This window comes from Nicotiana sylvestris, chromosome 11 (assembly GCF_000393655.2).
Source record: "Nicotiana sylvestris chromosome 11, ASM39365v2, whole genome shotgun sequence".
Taxonomy (NCBI): Eukaryota; Viridiplantae; Streptophyta; class Magnoliopsida; order Solanales; family Solanaceae; genus Nicotiana; species Nicotiana sylvestris.
The window spans coordinates 52,129,108-52,131,046 of NC_091067.1; the positions used below are offsets into that span (position 1 = coordinate 52,129,108).

The following is a 1,939-nucleotide window of genomic DNA, read 5'->3' on the forward strand; positions in this document are numbered from 1 at the left end:
GTGATGTCAAATTTATTATCATAGACAAGATTGGCTTCAGATCCTTTATTCTTCAGAGATGCTTGATAAAGCTCAACCAAATGTTTTCGTATGCGACAAATTTTTGCCCAATGCCCTTTTTCCACCGCAACGTTAGCATTTAGTTTCTGAACCCTCTGCATTTCGCTTCTCATCTTTACCTTTCCATTTTTGGAAGTTATTTTTCGGTGGAGGATGATTAACACCAGGAAAATTTCTTCCTTAGACATGGCCACGACCACGAATATGGCCACGACCTTTTCCACGATTAGCATAATGGGAATACACATCATCCTCTTTAGGCAATGGTGTAGACCCAGTGGGTCGATTTTCATGATTTCCCATAAGCAATTCATTGTTTCGTTCAACCACAAGTAGAAAAGAAATCAACTGAGAGTACTTTGTGAAGCCTTTCTCTCGGTACTGCTCTTGTAAGACCATATTGGAAGCATGAAACGTTGTAAACATTTTTTCAAGCATATCATAGTCACTGATATTATCTCCACAGAGTTTCAATTTGGAAGTAATTCTAAACATAGCAGAATTATATTCAGAAACAGACTTAAAGTCTTAGAGCCTAAGATGAGCCCAATCATATCGTGCTTGTGGAAGAGTGACCAACTTTAAGTTGTCATATCTTTCCTTTAAACCATTCCACAAAACAAATGGATCTTTCACTGTGAGATATTCAATTTTCAACCCTTCATCAAGGTGATGGCGCAAGAAAATCAAGGCCTTAGCACAGTCTTGTGTAGATGTTTTATCTTTATCTTTAATGGAGTCTCCAAGACCCATTGCATCTAAATGGATTTCAGCATCCAATACCCATATCATATAGTTCTTGCCCGAAATTTCAAGGGCAACGAACTTTCTTTTTATAATATCAGACATTTAAAAAAATATACAAATTTGAGAAAACTTATACCTTAATTTTGTAAAAGATCTTCTTGAGATGGTAGAGCCTCGTGCTGATAACGTGTTATAAAATATAATCCAAAATAACAATATATAACAAGCAAAACAAACTAAGAGATATAGATAGAAAGAGAGGAAGAGAGATTCTTATTTTTTCTTCAATTGTGTGTATTTTTCTATCTATTACAAGGCCTTTATATAGGCATAAAAAGTGAAGAAAATATGTCATGGAATATGTCATTGAACATACAAAATATGTCATTGAATATGTCATTAAGCATTTGACATGAAGATCATGGAAGAAGAGTAGACATCCACCATAATGTGATATTTATCACAACAGAACAAGATTTCTTTCCGAAATATCAAACAGTACCTATAGTCGATAGGGGATATGAAGTATACATGTTCATATTTTAAAATATTTCTTTAAAAGAAGAGAGACAAATACTTAGTATAAGATACAGAACATTCAAACTATTTAAACCAAATTACTTTTTTATGTCTGTGACATCAAAAAATGAAAAGAGTAAGTTGAGTCAGGGCTTCTAATATAGCTTATTATCATATCCAGAATTGCAAAGGTATTCAAGGGCAAAGTCTTTAAAGGAGCACCAAGATTTATTTCTAGACTATAATAAACCAAAAGCATTTTGAGACAGATCTCCACATGATTAAGGAAATGCCTAAATTATGATTTCTAATACAATATTTATATTAAAATTTCAGCCAAGTACAACATTGCTATTAACTCAAACACAGTAAACTAACAACATGGTTTAATCGTAAAACAGAACAAAAAATTTATTTGCCAAGTAAACACAAAGTTTTCAAGCAGAAACTAAGAGAGAGGTCAGAATAAGGTCGAATTTTACCTCTTGTGGGGCAGTGAACGAGGCGTCGTCGAGTCTCTGATCTACTCACGAACTGAGACTAAACCTCGAACGACAGAGGAAAATATGTAAGAATGAAATTAGAGGCTTGAGAAAATAGTAGAGTAATAGCT

The 1,939-nt window shown here is 33.7% G+C and overlaps 1 protein-coding gene across 1 annotated transcript; it reads right to left on the reverse strand.

Annotated features, from left to right (window-relative positions):
- Positions 1–240: 240 nt before the first annotated feature.
- LOC138881034 (uncharacterized) lies at positions 241–909 on the reverse strand. The gene is made up of 2 exons (XM_070161234.1): positions 641–909; positions 241–547 (listed from the first exon to the last, which is right to left on the reverse strand). The coding sequence occupies exons 1-2, from the start codon at positions 907–909 to the stop codon at positions 241–243; spliced, it is 576 nt and encodes a 191-aa protein (XP_070017335.1).
- Positions 910–1,939: the final 1,030 nt, after the last annotated feature.